Here is a 16,353-nt window from a genome sequence, read left to right as displayed (position 1 = left end):
AGCTTATAACTTCAATATAGAGTACAATCGCACGGACAAGAATACAGCAGATGTTTTATCTAGGTTGATTAGTAAACATAAGGAAGGTGCTTATAAAGAAGAATTAGACACTCCAGAGCAAACATGTTTACATTTTGGTTCAGAAGCGTTACTCTTAGATTATCATAAATTGAAAAAGAAACGGCTTCGGATAGTATATTAAGCAGAGTAGCAAGATATACACCGTGATTTTTTAGTCGTCTTACAAAAGCAGCCCAGTTCATGTAACCAATGACTAGAACACGTACATGATAAAAAATTTGGTATTTATGAGATTTGAATAAATTTAAAAAAATGTAATTTTTATTCAATATTATGATGCATTTCGTAGTTTTTTAGAAATACAGATCTGTTGCGAGAGCAGTCCGAGCCTTGTAACAATGGTGAGGGGCGCGGACGGCGGCGTTTTGATAATTTTTAAGAGTATTTTCAGATTTCTCTTGTTTAACTCTTCATCGTACTTATTATCTTAGTTGATGATAAAAAAAAAACGCGTATTTTAAGTCGGATGCATGATCTGGGCTGCTTTTGTATGACGACTAAAAAATCACCGTGTATTAATGACGGTTGGCCAGACGATATCGAAATTAGAGAATTAAAACCATATGTTAATAGAAAAATGAGTTTGGAATAAGGACATAGGGTGCTTATTCCAAACTCTTGCAGAGATAAAGTGATTACAGAGCTCCACGAGGGTCATATGGGGGTAGTCAAAACAAAAGCGCTGGCTCGGAGCTATGTGTGGTGGCCGCGGAGAGGCGCGGCCGAGGAGGCGGGGGAGCCGCGGGGGCTGGCGCCCTCCAGCGCACGCGCCGCGCGTCTGGCCATGGCCGGGCCGCCCATGGACCAGGATACACTTAGAGTTTTTGGGACCTTTAGCGGGGCAAACTTACCTTATTGTCGTTGATGCTCATTCAAAGTGGATAGAGGCAATTAAAATGAATAACACTACAGCGAAAGCTGTAATAAAAGAGTTGCGGGAAATGTGGGCGAGATTCGATTTGCCGAAGCAAGTAGTTAGTGATAACGGTCCCCCATTTTTCAGTACCGAGTTCAAACAATTTTTAAGTATCAATGGGATTGAACAATTTTTTTCAGCCCCAGCGGCTTCGAATGGAGCGGCGGAAAACGCCGATAAATTTGTAAACGTAATACAAAAAAAAACTATTAAGTCTAAAACAGATATACGCGCTTTCTTGTGTAGATTCCTATTAGCTTATAGAAATACACCTATAGAAATACACTTATAGAAAGTCCAGCAAAAGTGTGCTTAGGGCGCAATTTGCGCTTGCGTCTAGATTGCTTAAAACCTGACCAGAAAGAATTTGTGTAAAGGCTCGCCAGAAGCGAACAGAAATGTCAATGAGGGGGACTATTAGACAATTTACGGCGGGTGATAAGGTCTGGTTTAGAGACTATCGTAGCCCTGATAAGTGGACGGCAGGGACAATAATAGAGAGAAAAGGTAGTACGGATTACAAAGTCAAATCTATCAATGGAACCGAGGAACACAGACATGTCGACCAACTAAAGCTAAGACTGTCAAAAGATGTAATTAATATAGTGAACTTAACACATAATAATTGTGACATTCACCCTGTACGCGATCTTTCGCGTACAGGGTGAATGTTCCCGTAAAACGAACCCGTAAAACCTGTAAAACGATTCCGCCCTTCGCGAATGTTCCCGGTAAACAACGAGAAACAGTCCGACGCACCGGTCGCCGCCGGCCCGATGGTAGCCGAACGCGCATCGCCAAAACCAACCGACGATACTGACACCGTATGAACGGCAACCCCGCCAACGTCTAGCGTGCCCAATGTGCGGGAAACAGACAATCATGGCCCAAACAACAATGTAACTGATGAATCGCGTAATATTTGCCGTGTACGTAAATCTGTGAGACGATTTGGTTTATACGACTGTTACAAATGATTATTATGAGGGAAGGGAAGATAAAATGTCATACACGTTTATTTTAGATTGTTAGGGACATTGATTGTTATTTACTAATTTAGTTTAGGTACATAATTGTAACAGTCTGAAAATAATTATTTGGTATAAGTTATGTTTTTTTATGTATAGTATAGTAGAAATTAGGGGTGGAGGTGTTACATATTATAATATATTAGAGGGTAGGTTTAGCTGGTAAGCGCGCACTTGTATTCGTGATGCAATTACAATATACGCTTGTACTCAACGCACGTCTTTTATTTATCACTAATATCATAAACGCGAAAGTTTGTATGTATGAACATTAGTTCCTTTTTCATGCAAAAACCACTGAACGGATTTAGACTGACTTGATACACGGATAACTTATAACCAGTATTAAATTAACACAGGATAATTTTCATCCTGATTTCACGTTCCCATGAGATCATTTTCGATTTGTAGCGGGCGGGCGGCAACTAGCAGTATATACGTACATGTTCGGTGAGCGAGTCGAGGCTGGAGGTGGCCTCGTCGAACACGATGATGGGCGAGTCCTTGAGGATGGCGCGCGCGATGGCCACGCGCTGCTTCTCGCCGCCCGACAGCTTCAGGCCGCGCTCACCCACCTGGGTCTCGTAGCCCTGGCGGACAGTATACAGACTGCTATTCATTTGCTATCATGTAAAATAAAATTGTTAATCATCATCATCATCATCATCATCAGCCTATCGCAGTCCACTGCTGGACATAGGCCTTAAATTGTTAATAAGTCAAGAAAAATCCAACTCAGTAGTACTTAGTACTTAGTATTATCACTGCATTTTCTGTTATTACAATAAGGCAATTAACACACTGTAACAGTCGCTGTTGGAAAGGTGCTCTTATCTTTCCAACAACGACTGCTCGAAAGCGCGGTCGGCCGAGTTTAGCCGCCGTCAATGGATTTTTCTATTGGAGATCAAAATCCATTTATTCAAGCTACTAAGTAGCACTATTTGAACGACATCTTTAAAATAGTATTGTATAACGGCCGCTTATTGCTATATTTATCGCTTATATCATGCTCTGGCTGTAAAGAAAAAATAGCGCAGCTAACCCCGCAGTATAACCAAGCTGACAGTATAGAATGTAATACAAATTAAGTAATATGAAATATTTTCAATATGAAGTAAATGCGACAATATTTATAAGACAAGTGATAAGGACAAAGAATTATAACCATTTCATAACCTTTATTGAGAGCTTAATAATGTGACATAAGATACGCTAGACCGCCTTCTTTACGTTTAAAAGTAAAACAAATGACAGATTGCCATCAAACAAAAAAAGACTTCTTATACCACTCTCTATTGCAAAATAGGAATATCAGTAATTTCTCGCAGTTTGAATGTATATTCGCGCTAGTCCTTACCTTAGGCCAGGTCTTCACGTTGTCGTGCAGTTCTGCCATCCTGCTGGCCTGGTACACCTGCTCCTCGGACTTGCTGAGGTCCCCGTAGTGCAGGTTGTGGAATATCGTGTCGTGGAACAGTACGCAGTCCTGCGGACATAGCACAGGATGAAACATTGTTATTATTGTGTATCTCAACACAAAAAATAAAAAATAAAGATGACAAATTTAAAAGTGCTGAGAACTTTTTTATGAACAGAGGGTGGTCACCAACATTAATTATCTTTGTGGAAGCTTGATAGCACACAACATAGGACGTCTTTCTTCCATGCCCCAGCAAATACAACCGAATATTTGTTGTGACTTCTTGCTCCCGTCACAAATATCTATCACACTTTGCCCATATTAATTATATTTCCTCAAACATGATGCCTTTGTTACATCGCAGTAGAATAGGAAACGAATAGAATCTATAAATTAACGTCATGAAATATATTTTCAAAGTGACGTGATTCAATACATAGAGACGATTCGTGAGCGCTCGAATAAATTTAACTTGTCTATTCGGTCCTACCGAGTCAAGTTCCACTCTTTGTTCACATCAGGACCATTACAACGCACTGCTTATGCAAGTTGCGAAACTACTTCCATAGAAAATAATAAAATGCCCTTGCCCTTGCTTTCCAGCTGTACAATATTGTAGTGTGTACCTGTGGCACGACAGCGATGGCTTTCCTCAGGCTGTGGAGGTCGACGTCCTTGATGTTCTGTCCTGCGATCATGATGTTGCCCGACTGGGGCTCGAAGAACCGGAATAGCAGGCGGACCATTGTTGATTTACTGGAGAGGAAGATACACTTGTATTTCTCGTAACGCAGACATACTGAGAAATTTGAGATGGGTTTTTTTTCTCTGATAATCCGTCAGTCCTCGATTTGCTGTATTAATTGACAAGAGCCTACATACATCCTTTTCTGCCAACTAACTGATACATATATTTACCTTTCTCCTATTTGTCATAGTTCTAGAGTAAATAGTCTGTTTAAACTATGACAAAAAATATCGTATCGAACAACAAAATCTACATTCGAGGCCTTCGAGTTCACAATCAAATTAATCAGCTTAACTATATTAATATCAATCAATCAAATCTGCCTATTTCGTGAAGCATTACTTCCTAAAATGACAACAACTCCCCCCCCCCTTATCCCTGTATATGAGTACAGCTTCCATTATGGCATGTGTTGTATGTGTTACCCGCTGCCGGATCCTCCGACGATCCCGATCTTCTTCCCGGCGGGGATGCTGAAGGTGAGGTTGTTGAAGATGGGCTTCCCGTTGATGTACTTGAAGCTCACGTCTTTGAAGTCGATGGTGGCTGTCTGCGCGTTCACCTCCAGGGGCTTCGCTGTGGCTTTCTCCTGGAGGTGGAACAGGTATGTTAGACAGACATTAATAGATATGAATCCTAAATTGCTGTAAATGATGTTGTCAAATGCAGAATTTGACAAGATCATAGGGTTTAAAAAGACCGATCAACCTAACTATAAAAACTACAGTCACATTTGAGTACAAGTACTTTCATGAAGCATCCTCCTCTCCTCTACATTGCCATGCCCTACAGGATTCATAGTGTACTATACTAATATTACGGAACACCTTTTCTACATGTGGAGTGCAATAAAAATATTGAGTATTGAAGCCATCAGAGGACCAACATACAGGAACACTAAACATAAAAGGCAGAATACAGCTAACAATGTGTATATATATGTAAAGTAAGACCTTTTTGCTCTTCCTTTAAATACGCGCGCGTTCATCTTTGACGTTTTGTCAAAGGATAGTTTTTAATGGTGACAGCACGGCTCTTAATATGGTTTCTCTCTAGCTTGTGCAACTAAAGGCGCAGCATTGTAAAATAAAATATTAATTGAAGCAATAGCATTTAACGTTGTTTCTTTTATTACAGGTTAGTAAATGTTATTAATTTATGTGTACCGTGTAGCTAAACATGGATTTTGAAGTATTTATCTCACTTGTAATTATGATTTTATAACCAGAAATAAATTTCTTTTATTACAGAGCAACAACTTGGTTTTTTGTTTCAATGATTAAGTAACTATCGTATTACAAAACAACGTTAATTATAGCTGTTGACCATGGAAAAGCTAAAATTTGAATTCATGGTGAAACAAAATGAAGACCCGAAGTCAAACATTTTATGCATAACCTCAATCACGGACGTCGAAAAAAACGTGTTTATTATTCCGGAACAATTACAACCAGTCAAATTGCATGATGTTGTAATGAGAACCCAGGCTTTTTTGAAGGTCAAAACTACTCTACAAAGGAGACATGAAAAAAGACAAGTTTGGATTTCATTAACGGAAGAGTTACGTGACACTTATATGGATGATGATGGGAATATGCAATTTAGAGGATATTTATTGGAAGAGGCTACACAAAAAATGCAAGAGCGAGTTCCTACGAGTGAAATGTCTACAGAAGCTTTGACAAAAATCTTGGAAAATTTTGCAGAATTGAAGAAGGAATCCAAACAATTCAATTTGAAGAAATTATCTGAAAAGTTTGTACTAGAAAAGTTCACAAAGAAAACAACAAGCGTTACACAGTGGATGGCCATCTTTGAAACTGAATGTGTTCGTATAGGTATTGGTGAGGACATTCAAAAAATTCAGGTGTTTCGTTTATTTTTAGATGATTCTTGTCAAGATTGGTATAATTCTATGCTTATTAAGTATACAATTGATTCTGAATGGTGTACGTGGAAAACAAGCTTTTGTGAGACATATGCAAGCAAGGGCTGGACACCCATAAGGTATGCTATTTTATTTAAATACAGGCAGGGCTCGTTACTGGATTACGCTTTAAAGAAAGAGAGGCTTCTGTTAGAGGTGAATAAATGCATAGATAAACCCACTTTAATTGATCTAATTGCAACTGGGTTACCACATTTTATAGCTGATGAAATAGATAGAAACAAATTAAAAAATACAGAAGATTTATTTAATAGTATACGCGGTTTAGAACATTTAATGAATAAAAGGATTGTGGAGAAAAAGGGAATGTTAGAGGGGGTAGAAACTAAGATTAAGGAAAATAAAAAGGAAAAGGCATGCAGAATCTGTGAAAAGGAAAAAAAAGGTACTCGATATCACCCAGAATCTGTATGTTGGTTTAAAAACAGAGATGATGATCGTTTTAAAAAAGAGTCCATTCGAAGTGTAAATAATTCCGAATTAGAAATGAGTTTAAATGAAATAGATCCAAAAAACTAGTAGTACCACCATTAATCAAAATTAAATTAAAAATAAATGATTCCATAGAGACGCTGGGGGTTTATGATTCAGGATCTAATGTAAGTTTGATTAATTCAAGATTATTGTCCTTAAAATACCACCCCGGCGACAATAACAATAACGCAAAATTAAAAACGATTAATGGTGTAAAAAAGTCAATAGGGATTGTCACTCTTAAGATTAAGATTTTAGATATTGAAGAAAATGCCAATGTTTTTGTCATAGATGAACAAAACTTTGATTACGATTTTTTGATTGGGTTGGATTGCATAAAATCCTTTCAGCTTATTCAGAATGAAGACTTAACAATCACTCAAAAACAAAAGAAAGAAAAAAAACAAAATAATGAAAATATTCCTGGCTTTACAGGTGACAAAATACAAAACAAACAAAATTACATTAATAATAATAATGATAATTGTAAAGTTAACTTCAATGAACACATAGAAGTAACAAACTTCAACATTTCAGTCAATCATTTAGATATTCAACAACAATCCAAAATAGATGAATTAGTATGTAAATACAAATCATTATTTGCAAAAGATAAGTATGATGTGGGTACAGTGAAGGGCTATGAAGCACATATAGATCTACTAGTAGATACATATTGCAGCAAAAGACCATATAGGTGCAATTATCAAGATAAGAAAGAGATAGAAGAACAAGTTTCAAAATTGTTAGAAAGAAAATTAATTGAAGAGTCTTACAGTCCTTTTGCAGCTCCGGTTACATTAGCATATAAGAAGGAAGAAGGTAGAAAATGTCGACTGTGTATTGATTTTCGTGATTTAAATAAAATTGTGGTACCACAGTCGCAACCATTTCCACTTATAGAGGATTTAATGATTAAGACACGAAATTGTAAATTATTTTCGACATTAGACATAAATTCCGCTTTCTGGTCCATACCTTTAAAAGTAGACGACAGGAAAAAAACTGCATTTGTAACACAGGAAAACCATTTTCAATGGACCTGTCTACCGTTTGGTTTAAAAACATCTCCAGCAATTTTCCAAAGAATACTAACAAGTATTATTAGAAAACACAAATTATCGGACTTTACAGTAAATTTCATTGACGACATTTTAGTGTATTCTAAAACATTTGAAGAACATATAAAACACTTATCGTTACTATTGGAAGCAATTTCAAAAGAGGGCTTCAGATTGAAATTCACTAAGTGTAACTTTGCACAAGACTCAGTGAAATACCTAGGTCACATTATACAAAATAATACGGTGACTCCATTAAAGGATAATTTAATAGCTATAAAAGAATTTCCCGTTCCTAAAACAAAAAAAAATGTTCGACAATTTTTAGGTAAAATAAACTTCTATGGAAAATATATACCAAATATAGCAGTGTTATTAGATCCTTTGCACAATTTGTTAAGGAAAGACCAAACATTTACTTGGACAAAAAATCCCGAATTACCAATTCATATTTACACTGACGCCAGTATACTGGGTATAGGAGCTATTTTGAAACAACCTCAAGAAAACGGAGAAGAAAAGCCATGTGCATATTTTTCGAGAAAATTAAATGAAAGTCGAAAACGCAAAAAGGCTATATACTTAGAATGTTTGGCTATAAAAGAAGCGGTTAAATATTGGCAGCATTGGCTCATAGGGAAACAATTTAAAGTATTTACAGACCATAAACCTCTAGAAAAACTAAATATTAAGGCAAGGACAGATGAAGAACTAGGGGACCTCACATATTACCTGTCACAATTTAATTTTGAAGTTATATATTCACCAGGGAAAGATAACTTGGAAGCAGACAGTTTAAGTAGAAATCCCGTATTAGAATCACATGTAAATCAAGAGGAAATTTTAAAAATTGTCAATTTCATTAAACTAGAAGATATTCAAGAAGACCAAGAAAAAAATAAATATATAAAACTACACAAAAATAAACTAATATTAAAGGATAAAATATACTACAAAAGGATAAAAAAGAAAAACAAAATTATACTAACTGAAGAATTTTGTAAGAGAATCATAAAGAATATACATTATACATACTGCCATATAGGAATAAAACATATAGAAAACAAAATAAGACCGCACTATACATCAAAAAATTTAATGCAAAATATAAAAGAGATTTGTAACAGTTGTGAAATATGCATAAAAAATAAATCAAGAACTAAATTGAATTATGGACTGCTGTCCCATTTGGGTCCCGCTACTTACCCTTTTGAAATAGTCTCAATAGACAAAATTGGTGGCTTTGGTGGGTCCCGCTCTACAAAGACATATTTACATCTTTTGGTAGACCACTTCACCAGATATGCCTATATTTTAACATCAAAAACACAAAATGCAGCTGATTTTATAAAACTTATAAGAAAAGTAATTCCTGAAAACAAAATTGGAACAATTCTATCTGATCAATACCCGGGTATAAACTCAAAGGAATTCAAAGATTTTTTAAAAAAAGAAAATATTCCAATTATATTCACGGCAGTGAATTCAGCTTTTTCAAATGGATTGAATGAACGGTTGAATCAAACATTGGTTAACAAGATTAGGTGTAAATTTAATGAGAATGATGGTAAAAGAGCATGGACAACTGTCGCTCATGAGTGTATCAATTGTTATAATGAAACAGAACACACTGTGACCGGATTTTCCCCGGCTTATTTAATGGAAGGGAAAGTTAATAATATCTTACCAGACGAATTGAAAGAACAAAAAACACAAAATGATCTTTTAGAAGATAGGAGGATAGCATTGGAAAGAACAATAAAATCACATAATTATAATAAGAAACAATTTGACAAGAACAGAAAAGACATTAAATTAAAAGTAGGAGATTTTGTGTATGTAGAGAATGGTAATAGATTAAACAGAAAGAAAATAGATGAATTAAAGATTGGGCCATACAAAATTTTAGAAAAACTATCAGACTCAATTTACAGGATAGATACAGGATACAAAAAGTTTGAATCAAACTTGTTTCACATCACTAAGCTTATACCAGTAACGACTTAATGGGGGGGAGATGTAAAGTAAGACCTTTTTGCTCTTCCTTTAAATACGCGCGCGTTCATCTTTGACGTTTTGTCAAAGGATAGTTTTTAATGGTGACAGCACGGCTCTTAATATGGTTTCTCTCTAGCTTGTGCAACTAAAGGCGCAGCATTGTAAAATAAAATATTAATTGAAGCAATAGCATTTAACGTTGTTTCTTTTATTACAGGTTAGTAAATGTTATTAATTTATGTGTACCGTGTAGCTAAACATGGATTTTGAAGTATTTATCTCACTTGTAATTATGATTTTATAACCAGAAATAAATTTCTTTTATTACAGAGCAACAACTTGGTTTTTTGTTTCAATGATTAAGTAACTATCGTATTACATATATACCTTTATCCTGGACTGCACAGTCATGAGTGTGAACATGGTCTGCATGTCGATGAGGGCCTGGCGGACCTCGCGGTACACGGAGCCCAGGAAGCCCAGCGGGATGGACAGCTGGAACAGCAGGCCGTTCACCATCACCAGGTCGCCCACCGTCATCTGGCCTGAACGAAACAAAATTAAGGTTACGTACGTTAGAGTAACGTCGGGAACTAAAATCTAAAATTAAACCGCGATAAAATCCGTAATAGTAGTTTCATTTCATTGTATAAAGTCTGTCTGGATCTTAAAGATGTTAAAGTACATTATCGCTACCTTACTCTTAGATTTCGCTGCAACATCTATCAATTCCGAAGTGGTTCAGTTATGTTATGTAAAATCCTCGCCGAACATTTCGTTTAAAAGCCATTTATTTCTAATTTGTATATTTACACTGTGTCAATGTGTGACAGTCAGATAGCAACATAATAATATAGCCATATTCTAGTAAATGGAGTCTAAAAAATACTAACGACCAAGCTACTGGCAAAACGTCTAATATGCATACTCTACACTTTGTGACCTTAAAATATTGACAAAGTAAAGCCTACCCTTAGCAATCTGGTTGGCAGCCATAATCATGATGATGCTGAGTCCCCCGCTGAAGATGGCGTGTTGTCCGAAGTTCAGTACGGCGAGACTGGACGCCGTCTTCAGAGACGCCTCCTCGTATTTCTTCAGGCTGTCATCGTATTTCCGGAGCTCGTACTTTTCGTTGTTGAAATACTAGTGGTAACCACATTATATTAATTGGGTTTTACTATTTTATCGCCGACAAGATCTACAATTGTTACTATTCAATTTGAAGGAACTTAGAAATTTTCGGTAACCAAAAAAGTAATTCAGGATTGAAATAGTTTTAAAGCATGGCTTGATCTTTGGCTTTGAATTAATTTAAAGAGTGAGAGAGAGACAACTTCATGCTGCTGTTCTAATTCTAAAGGCATTTTTTTTATTTCCTCCAGCTGCAATAAGTGGGTCTACTACAAGCAGCTTTTTGTTGTTCATTGTGGCGTTAAGGCTCTCCTACTGGAGTGCTAGTCCAATGTTGTGCACTAGGAACAACCGTCCCTTTGATCCAGGTCCTCTCTAAAGGCAATAGTATCGTTAGTTAAGGGATCCTGATTACTTGTGTGAGCATATTAGTGTATGGTGCTTACTTTAACAGTCTCGTAGTTGATGAGCGAGTCGATGGCCTTGTTGCCGGCCTCGTTCTCGGCCTTGTTCATGTACACGCGGAACTTGGTGCGCCACTGCGTGATGGCCAGCGTGAAGGCCGAGTACACGCCCACGCAACACCAGGCTATGCCTGCGGGGGAGGGCGATACTGCTATAGGTGCACTTGAAGAAGCGAGGTGGGGGATGAATCGTAGTCGCATTTTGCTTGCACAACGGAGAAAGTGGTAGGCCAGCTAGATACCGACTGGAAACCGCTTTTAAAGCATTTTCAATTCTAACTGGGGGTGCTTACAGCCTAAGGCCTTCGCTTAGCATAACTCTTCAAAGAATACAAGACAGTAGGCGACAACACATCTTTTCATCTACTCGCGCAATATGAAATATACAAGGCATATGCATAAAAACACCCAAACTCAAGACAAGCATTCGTAGATCACACAAACGCTTGTCCTACGTGGGGATCGAACCCGAGACATGTCGCGTTCAGTTGTTTGGCTTGGAGACCTCAACCACTCAGCTATCCGTGGTCTCGCTCCCATGTCGGCAACAGACCTGCTTTAGAGTACTTACTGGATTACATGCGGTATAACAATGTGTATTCAAAACGGATTGACACATTTAAGATCTATCCAAACGATTACAATTATTAACTTGAACTCTATGAGTGTGTCGTTGAGTGACTTAATTAATAATTTCTGTTATCCCCACTGACCTGCAAAAGCTATTCCTCCTTTTAACCCCAGTATGGTGGAGACGAGCGTCAACTCGAAGATGGTCGGCACGATGTTGAACACCATCGCCGACAACACGAAGTTGATAGCGCGGGAGCCGCGGTCTATCGTCTGGGGAAGGAAATATACTTATTATTAAAACTCAATTTATTACTAAGCAGCTGAAATGTGTAAATTTTATGTTTCGCCTGTCCAAAAGTACTATTTTTTTTTATAAAAAATGCACTCATATCGAAATGGCTGCGGCAACTCAATTCCATAAGATTTTCCCATGGGAAAGTGCCAATAAATGGGGTTTTAAGAAACATTGGTTGACTCATTATTCATCAACATAAAAGTAATTTCGAAGTTTATAATTTATTATTGCATATCTACGAAATCAAGCATGTAGTCAAGTTAGAACTTCGGTTTCGCTTAAAGATTGCAAGACTAGGCAAGCAACCTATGAAAAAGCGTTATCACTTCTTGATTCACTCAAAACAGTGACCGATAATGATTTGATAAGTGTGTCACGGTGGTAAAACATCCGCGGGGATTTATGTTAGAAGTAAGTGTAGACCTTGGAGAGCGCGCCGGTCTGCCTGCCGAGGTGGAAGGTGAGGTCGAGGTTGTGCAGGTGGGTGAACACGTTGCAGGCCAGCTTGCGGATGGAGTGCTGCGCCACGCGCGCGAACACCGCGTTGCGCAACTCGTTGAAGCCCGCCGCCGTCGCGCGCGCGATACCGTCTGCCGGACACGGGGGGCAAATTATATTGGAAATTACTATATTCAGAATAAACTTATAAATAATATACACACGATAATTGTAACATCACACTGTTGAATTATTTAGGAAGTACTGTAAAGTTAATTAACTGAACAATACTTAATCAAAGATGAAATGAGAGACATTTATGTCTAGTCCAAAAATTTTAAAAATAAAATGGCATTGTGAACCATTCATTGTACTACTGGGCACAAGCCACTCCCATCTTTAAATACCTTTTAAGCAAAAGAAGAGAAAAAGGACTTATTTTGTGCGAATGAGACGCTTTTGTCTTCTTATCTATTTATGGAGCTGATAGACAACGAAAAGTTACATAAAAGTATCTCATAACATTTCTTTATTCTATAGTCATATAACACTGACACCCAAGCAGCAAGCTGAAGGCGGTGGTCCCGACCGCCTGCGGGACGGTGGCCATGCCCAGCAGCGCGTCGGCGCCGGGCGCGGTGCTCACGGTGTTCACCTCGTCGATGGCGTACTTGAACAGGAACGGGACCGTCACGTTCATCATCTTCGCGCCGAACAGTAAGCTCAGCGATAACATGACGCGGGCCCGGATAGCAAGGTTCTCCTGGAATGTTAAGAATAAATTGTAAAAAAAAAGGTTGGAAACTCAGTTTAGTACCCATAATTAACTACATATAATTATGGGTACTAAACTTGCTAAGTGTAAGTGGAGACTGTATGATAGATAAGGAGAAATTGCTTGTATAAGGACTACATTAAAACATGTATTTGAAAATAAGTAAAACATATAAACTAAATTAAATGTTTCGTTTACAAATGCATTTTTATTCTAATTGGGTTAAATCATTTGAATTTTAACCATATGCACAAAAATAGTTAGTGATGTCTAAAAATGTATGCCACTTCAAAGTAACACAGACAGTAGTAGTATCACACAGGGCCGGATCTAGGGGCCCAGGGGCCCCGAGGCCTCGAGGCAACAAAGGAGTGGGGGCCGCCTTGGTTCAAGTTATTTTCATTCAGTGAAAAAATTTTCGCGCTTTTTTTAGATGCCTACTTTGGTGGTGGGCCCCTGTTCAGAGTGGGCCCCTAGGCACTGGCCTAAAGTGCCTTATGGATAATACGGCACTGGTAACACACTTCAAAGACAATGCCGATGGAGATTGTGAATATTGCAGTAAGAATTAGAAATTCAGTGACCACAGTGATGCAAGGGCATGCATGCACTGAACTTGGTATTCACAAAAAATGGATCGATTTCGATGCTTACTTTGGTAACCCTTTTAGGTAGTAGAGACTAGTATGATTAATGATAAACCAAAATGAATGTACTATCATTAGTCTATATCACTATATACATCAATATTCAAGGCTGGCAATATTTACTCAGTTGCTCCAAAGTCCATACCATCAGTTTTAATTAAGAGTTCGCAAGTCTTACCTTAGGCCACACATATTCCATCATGCCTCGGATCATATCCACCCCTGTCACCGGCTTTGCATCTCCCAGGTTTATATCTTCACGAGACAAAACAGATGCACCTGGGTGAAAGCAGTCTCTTTTTTGGATACCTAGAGGGAGGGAAAACTCTTCAGGATATCGTAAAAGGACAGGCTATGTGAGGGTCAAGGAAGTACACTGCAAGCAGGGCAGGGATCATGCGGGATTCGGGATATGAGGGGATAAACAAAGAGCTGCGTTCCAACCAAGTATTAGTAACAAAAAATACACAAAAATAAGATAGCAATACATTTGGTACTATTCTAAAAAAGATAATTAGCAAAACTGCATTTGGAAAAATGAAAATCCTAGACTATATACTTAAATAGTCAAGTGCATATCAAATGAGTAAAATGAATTTGTTATTTACAAATGTTTACATAAATAAACAACAAAAATGTGCAGAAATTGTAGACATCATTACAAGAGGATAACAGCAAAGTGTCAAGTCATGACTACAAAATGACAGAGCAGATACTTAAGATAAACATTACAATATGATATACATAAAAATGATAACTAAAGCACTTTACTTGAAAGAACATTCCGTACAGAAAGTAATTTTTTATGGAAAATTTTATTACTTTCATATGATTTTGTTAAAGCTTGAAGGTGTTATTGCAACACATTATATTATTTAGGCCCGATTTATCAATCGTCAGATAACTTTTATCTGAGGAATAAATATGGCCGTTTGACATATTTTCTATACAAAATCTGTCAAAACATCAAACTTATTCGTCAAATAAGTTATCTTGAGATTGAAAAATTAGAAGAATAATAAAAAACCTAGACAGGCAGACAAGGGTCTTATCAGATTCATTAAAGAAACTTTAAATGATATACAAAAATATTCAACCCAAAATACATTAATCATATTTCTATCACAATTAAACCATGCAATTAAACTTTTTTAGAATAATTTAAAATACCCTTGAGGCAACATTTTAATTCATGACAACGGAGTTGCACTTCTTATAGATAAGTTCATTATAAAAGCATTGATAATAATTTATGCCATCAATAAAATAACAATTGTCACATTAGCATGTGTTTGACGTACATCATAATGAATAAGTTAAACATAACTCGTTCATGTAGCTAATTTACAAGTTACAGACAACATATTAAATCATGAGGTAGGTAGGTATTTGTGCCTAATATCCAAAATACTGTGTAGGTATTTAGTTGGCGTTTTTATTACTTTCTTATCAAGAATTCATATCAGTCTGCTTCCAATCATTAGACTGAAGTATTAGTTATTATATTCGGGTTATCAGTGAACAAGTAAATATGCTTACTACTGCTTACTCAGATTGTTGAATACCAGACCATACAAGGTCATTATCAAAATTATGTAACTGAAACTGCACCTACAACTTCCGCAATAATTTTAATCAAATATATTTCACTTATACGAACATTCGTAGGCTTTACAGTGTGATAAATATGTATTTTTCCACTTACCAACAGGTATTTTTCCAGTTTTTGGTTTGTTTGCCAACACGGCTGCCAACACATTTTTCGCCGTGTCTGACCCAGTAGAGGCATTGGGTTTTGAGGAATAATCCTAGAACGAAAACAAAACAAAGTTGAACAACATACCTTCAAGAAAAATGTTCTAGAAATCCAAAAAAATAACCAAACTAAAATGTTAGGAAAATAAAATATTACTCTGTGATTGATCGCTACTGCACAATGTCGCCATCCTAAATTTAACTGTGGCCCATTAATAATAACTTTAGATATCGTACTCGAGTAAGATTTTGTGAATTTAATATTATTTCGAATTAATTTCGGTAATTTCTTTCGTGACAGCAGCAAGGCCGCCATGGTGGCAAACTGACAGCTTGAACAAGCTGGTGACAGCAAAACAATTTGACTTTGACAATGACATAAGGTAAACCGTGCCGCGATACCAAAACGTTTTATTTCACCATTGTAGAGTATTCCAAATTATACTTCGACGTCCAACTGGATCAAAAATATTGATAATTTAAAGTTTAAACATAACAAAAATAAAATTAAACTATACTGGGGATTCTTTTGCTACTTCTTATTCAATAACTGATTATTCTTAATTATGGCAGTATCATGATTTTTAATCATAAT

General features: G+C 36.9%; 1 protein-coding gene across 4 annotated transcripts in view; it reads right to left on the bottom strand.

Moving 5' to 3' along the window:
• The window catches only part of LOC113502724 (ATP-binding cassette sub-family B member 7, mitochondrial), a 34,126-nt gene extending 18,018 nt beyond the window's left edge, over positions 1-16,108 (bottom strand). For 2 of the 4 annotated variants that reach the window (XR_003401375.1, XM_026884378.1), the window contains exons 1-13: positions 15,916-16,074; positions 15,709-15,811; positions 14,182-14,312; positions 13,137-13,344; positions 12,567-12,733; positions 11,989-12,118; positions 11,258-11,406; positions 10,649-10,823; positions 10,065-10,222; positions 4,622-4,785; positions 4,075-4,204; positions 3,386-3,514; positions 2,469-2,615 (exon numbers count right to left, since the gene is read on the bottom strand). Coding sequence is in view for 3 of the 4 variants with exons in the window: in XM_026884378.1 (XP_026740179.1) it covers positions 2,469-2,615; positions 3,386-3,514; positions 4,075-4,204; positions 4,622-4,785; positions 10,065-10,222; positions 10,649-10,823; positions 11,258-11,406; positions 11,989-12,118; positions 12,567-12,733; positions 13,137-13,344; positions 14,182-14,312; positions 15,709-15,811; positions 15,916-16,074 (1,950 nt within the window). In the remaining variant the exon portion in view is untranslated. Of the gene's footprint in view, positions 1-2,468; positions 2,616-3,385; positions 3,515-4,074; positions 4,205-4,621; positions 4,786-10,064; positions 10,223-10,648; positions 10,824-11,257; positions 11,407-11,988; positions 12,119-12,566; positions 12,734-13,136; positions 13,345-14,181; positions 14,313-15,708; positions 15,812-15,915 lie in introns of all 4 variants that reach the window. The other 2 variants (XM_026884377.1, XM_026884379.1) reach the window with 2 other exon arrangements.
• Positions 16,109-16,353: the final 245 nt, after the last annotated feature.

Source organism: Trichoplusia ni, chromosome 17, assembly GCF_003590095.1.
Source record: "Trichoplusia ni isolate ovarian cell line Hi5 chromosome 17, tn1, whole genome shotgun sequence".
In the NCBI taxonomy this organism is placed as follows: Eukaryota; Metazoa; Arthropoda; class Insecta; order Lepidoptera; family Noctuidae; genus Trichoplusia; species Trichoplusia ni.
Note: the sequence above shows the minus strand (reverse complement) of the source record. Positions and strands in the feature narration are given on the sequence as shown.